This window comes from Mesitornis unicolor, unplaced genomic scaffold, assembly GCF_000695765.1.
Source record: "Mesitornis unicolor isolate BGI_N332 unplaced genomic scaffold, ASM69576v1 scaffold21482, whole genome shotgun sequence".
NCBI classification, from domain to species: Eukaryota; Metazoa; Chordata; class Aves; order Mesitornithiformes; family Mesitornithidae; genus Mesitornis; species Mesitornis unicolor.
The window spans coordinates 623-5,637 of NW_010171491.1; the positions used below are offsets into that span (position 1 = coordinate 623).

Sequence of the window (5,015 nt, forward strand, 5' to 3'; positions counted from 1 at the left end):
ACTCTGTAGATATTCAGGACTCTCAAAAAACGTACAAGAAAAGAAAAAGAAATGAAGAAGTTAGTGGAAGAAATAGACTCACAGAAGGTAAGGAAGAGAGCTCTACTGACCAATCTAAAAAGCTTAAAAAAATGGAGAGGGAGAAACAGTTGCCAACAAAAAAGAAGGATGAAAAGCAGACAAAGGCTGCTGCAGCAAAAATGGCATTAGAACAGGCAGATGAGAGCTTTTCTCTAAATTCTGGTAAAAAGAACTCCAAAAAAATCACAACACAGTCCAGAAAAAAGAGGATGGGATCTTCAGATTCCTCCAGCACATCGTCTGACAGTGACAGCAGTGATTTAAACGTAAAACAAAATAAACCTCCCCATAAACCTGTAGTGGCAACACTTCCCAAAGGCAAATCTCAAGCTGCTGCAAATTCTAATGTGAAAACTGTTGTTTCTCATAAAGTGACTGTAAAGTCTAACACTGAAAATTCCACTAAGACTGCAATTAGTAAAAACGCGAAAAAGCCCCTGTCCTCCAGTTCAGATTCTGACTCGAGTACAGAGGATGAGAAGGTGGCAGCAGCACAAGACAGTACTGCAAAGGAAAAGTCGCTGGCTAACAATGCAGCAGCTGTAAAAACCAGCACCACCAAGGCGCCCAAAGCCAAGACCTCGTCTTCAGAGTCTGATAGTTCAGATTTGGAAACAGTGGTTATTAAAAAACCTGCAGCAAATGCTGGACTGAGTAATTCCATAGTAAGAAACTGTACTAAACAGTTGCCAGCCAGTATTCAAGGACCTCTTGCCAGCCCAGGTCGTGGAAGGGGGCGTGGAGCAGGAGAGGATAACTTCTGGAGAGGACCTAGGGGCCGTGGGTTTCGTGGGATGATGTGGGGCCAAGGCCGTGGGCGAGGAGCAAACCCTGGCTTCTTCTATAACTACAGCAGTGAAGGCCAGAAACAGAGACAGTTAAATGAAGCTGCGACAAACACTTCTGTTCTTGTCCAGGTGAGTGACTTACGCAGTCATAGGTCACCTTTCTCTTGCAGCTTTAACTATACAGAAAAATGTATAGGATGAGAGTAATTTGAAAAAGCAGAAATAGGATAAAGGTTGATGTTAACTTAGTAAATCTGATATTTACTGTATCAACATTTTGCAGCCTGAGGAAGTGCTTATGAAAAAATACCTAAGTGATAGTGTTATATATCTCAAAACAAAGCACTCATATATGTACCTTATGCTTCTCAGAACTTCTCACAGTCCATACAGCACAAACATTGTCTTCTGTTTTTATTAATGCAGTAACTAAATCAATGGGTTTACCGTTTGTTTCACAGAATCCTGTGGAGGTCCCCAAGAGAGACTATAGCGTGTTACCTCTTCTAGCTGCCCCACCACAAGTGGGAGAAAGAATTGCCTTTAAGGTAAAGAACTTGTGAAATACTTAATGTTAGCTGGCTAAAATTGTTTCATTTGGGCCACTGTAAGTTTTGTATCACACACTACGAGAGCATAGTCCTGACAAGCAAAGGCTTACACTGAAGAACTTAATCCTGCGTTGTTCTTGGGACCATTATCCTAGAACTGTAAGAGTTACGAAGGAGTCTTCATCCTACTTATGTGTTCTTTTTTTAAAAAATTGTTTTAAACTCAAGGAATTTTTTCAGTAAATGAAACATCTCATGTCTGCTTTTTGTAGGCGTGTCTGAAAGTGTTCACTCCTCTCTTGCTGTCTTTCTAACCTCATAGTTTCCCATACAACAGAACCTTACAGTTTCTGTACAGTTTCTGTTGTTGGCTCTAAAAAATTCTTTTGTTGCAAAGTCTGATTTTTATTTTTACAATGGTCTGGAGCATGTGCATAAGTTAAATGCATTTCTTGAGACTTCCTATACTTATATGACACAAACAAAGAAACATCTGCACTGTCATTTCAGTGCGAATTTCCATGTATGTTTGTACAGTGACTCTCTTAGCACACAAGTCAGTCCACAAATGATGAGATTTTCTGCTTGCACCTTCACAAAGTGTTTCTCTCTCTACCATGGGCATATTTTCAAGGTTTACATTTCAATAAGAATGTCAGAAATAAGCATGTTACCCCTCTCTTTCCAACATGTAAGCAAAGTTAGCATTAAAATTAGATGCTATAAAAAGGAAAAAAACCCCTCTGTTATTTCTCTCTATACCATTTATACAATATTATTGCAAATCTTACCATAGAAATAATTACACTTCAGTGTAAAATAAAAAAGTAAATTCAAATTAAGTCACTGCAGTTGAGGAGACTGGGGTCCACCTCCCTGCTATCCTCTCACAGCCTGACCTGACCAGAAATGCTTTGGAGCAGGGAGTCCTGGAAGTCACCAGGGACTGTGGACCACCAGGAATAGGCATCAGGATCCAGGAGTGGGAGACTTGGTTCTTGCACTTTCCGCTTCCTGAAGAAACTGTGTCTGGGTTTAGGTGGCATCATCAAGGATCAGAAAAAGTTGTAATCTGTGGCTTGTATTTCTTTCAACAGCGCTTGGAACTAACTGAAAATTACAGTCCTGAAGTTTCAGACTATAAGGTACTGGTTTTGTGTCCTCCCTTAATTCACTCACAAAACTATTACAGGTGAGGCAAGGCTTAAATATTTTGAGGATGTGCAGTATTTTTCTCCCCATCCACTTGACTTTGCAGGCTATTACTGGTGCAGCAGTAAAAAATTAAAACTCTAGAACCCAAAACTAAAAATTTGAAAGGTCAAGCAGTTATTAAAAAAAAAACCCAAAACAAACCCACAAGCATTATTAATGATCATTACTATTTTAGAGATGACAAAAACTGCAGACCTTCATGTAGAAAAATGTAGCTGTATTCAAGTCTACTGCTGTTTGAAGTCCAGACAAATTCTTGAAACTAGTGCAATTAAAGTTTTGTGGCTACTTCAAATAACTTGATTTCTGGTAAGTACTGACTTCAGCTATAAGGACAGTGACAATGAATAACGTGGGTTTATTGGTGCCAGTAATGGCAGATTACTGAGCTTTAATACTTTGCAGATTTTATACACAGAGATAGAAAAATGAGACAGGCATATACATCCTCTAACTGTGGTCAAGTACCACAGTGGTTGTAAATATGGGATAGTTATCAAGTGCTAAAGTATATCTTACCTGATTCTTTTCTTACTGCTTTATGAAGGAAGGGAAAATAATCAGCTGGAATGCTGATAAAAAACAGATCGAGCTTGAGATCCTTTCATCGTCAGCAAGACAAGGTACGTACTCTGAAACACCGAATCCTTCTTGTCATGTGCATCACCTGGAACACAGCTAATCTGAGGCATACTTCATGTTTCAGGAGTGTTTCCAGTTTCCTTGGGTTCCTTCTCAACACACCCTCCCCTCGTCACTCCCTCCCCCAAAAGTCTACTTAAGTGGAGAAATACTAACACTTGCTAGTTGTTTTGAAGATGCTCATAGGTATTTACAAAATGAAATTTGTCCAGTCAGTATGAGGAGTCAGTGACTCATCTCTACGGTGGTTTTATTTCCTGAAAAAAATAAAATTACTATATGGAATTGGAGAGGAAATTTGACATCATAATGCTGCTGTTTGCCATGTCAGTGAACCTATTGGCTTCAGTGAAAGTGGAACTGAGTCCCTGCAATGACAAAGTGCACTCCAGATACCTGAAACTATTAATGTCTCTGAAACTGAATGTGTATACTGCAGTTGCCATTTAAGCCAGAATTAATGAATCACCATCAAATAAGCATTTTTCTTAAATTTAGGCAGCATATTGTTGATTAATGTTTTCATGCATATTAGATAATTACCTTAATTTGGGTATGTAGTATTCAGTTCTATCTCAGATTTTTTGTTAAAATTATGAACCCAAGCACGCAACTCAAAAAATCCTGCAAACCCCTGCTTCTGGTTAGCTTTCTAAATATGGTAAACATTTAAACCTTTTTGGTTATAGTTAACAGAGTTGTTTGTTTGTTTGTTTGTTTTAAAGTCGCTAAAGAGCCAGGGAAATTCGATCTGGTTTACCAGTCTGCAGATGGAGCAGAACTGATAGAGTACGCTGTTCCTCAGGATACAAAGGTACGTGGGTGTCCTGTTCTGAAGGCCGTTACGAGTTTTGCATAGCTGATATGCTGCTTTATGATTCCATTGATCCCAGCAAGATTCCCTTTATAAGAATGCATCTGATTAAAATAAATGTAAGCAAAAGTAATTGTGCCTTTCTAGCAAGAATGTGCATGATTACAAGATCAGAATCACTTGCACGGTATTCAGTGAACTAGATTCAAAAACAGTCATCAAACTGTAACTCTTTGTTTTGGCAAATCAAATACAGATACGGAGTATCGGTTCTTGCCAGGTTATTCATTCCATGCACCGTTTTTCTGACCTGCATCTTTCCTTACCCAGAACATCAGGCAGGTTGAGGGTCATGAAGGAGACTGATGAACCACAGGAAGGATCAGTGATCTTTGCTCAGTAGTGCTGTTGTTCAGGTCAAGACAAAGCATAATGCAGGAGAAATTGCATCTGCCTGTATAGCTTGCACATGCTAACTATTGTCTGTTTTGTCTTCAGATAATTGAAAGTTGGGATGCACTGATAGAGCCAAGACTGATTGTCGAGCCTCCGGTTAATGGATCTAGCGTTGAAAATGGAGCACTCTGAGATGTTAACAAATGTAAATAATTGTATGGACTTGTTTTGTGAAATGCTGCCTTCTAGTTCTGAGTGCAGCAGGTGCACTGGTGGATATTTTTAATAAATGGTTTTAAAAAGAAACTATGCCAAAAGAAAGAAACACTTTTTTCTTAGGATATGTTTTTGTGTAATACAGGAATATTTGTTTATTATAGGAAGTCTTTAATATACATATGTTTGATGGGGTTTTCTTCCTTAATAGAAGCTTAATAACAGTTTTTATATCCTACTGCTGCGAGCTGCAGCACTGGAATGATTTGATCAAAAAGATAAAATACAACTTTGTACTGTCAGTAACTCCAT

General features: G+C 38.7%; 1 protein-coding gene across 1 annotated transcript; it reads left to right on the plus strand.

Annotated features, from left to right (window-relative positions):
- Nucleotides 1-9: 9 nt before the first annotated feature.
- Nucleotides 10-4,679, plus strand: COIL (coilin; the record flags this gene model as incomplete). Its single annotated transcript, XM_010180063.1, has 6 exons — nucleotides 10-998; nucleotides 1,331-1,417; nucleotides 2,518-2,565; nucleotides 3,183-3,258; nucleotides 4,003-4,091; nucleotides 4,590-4,679. Coding segments are annotated over 6 exons (1,379 nt in total), but the record flags the coding sequence as incomplete, so codon positions are not given.
- Between the last annotated feature and the right edge of the window lie 336 nt (nucleotides 4,680-5,015).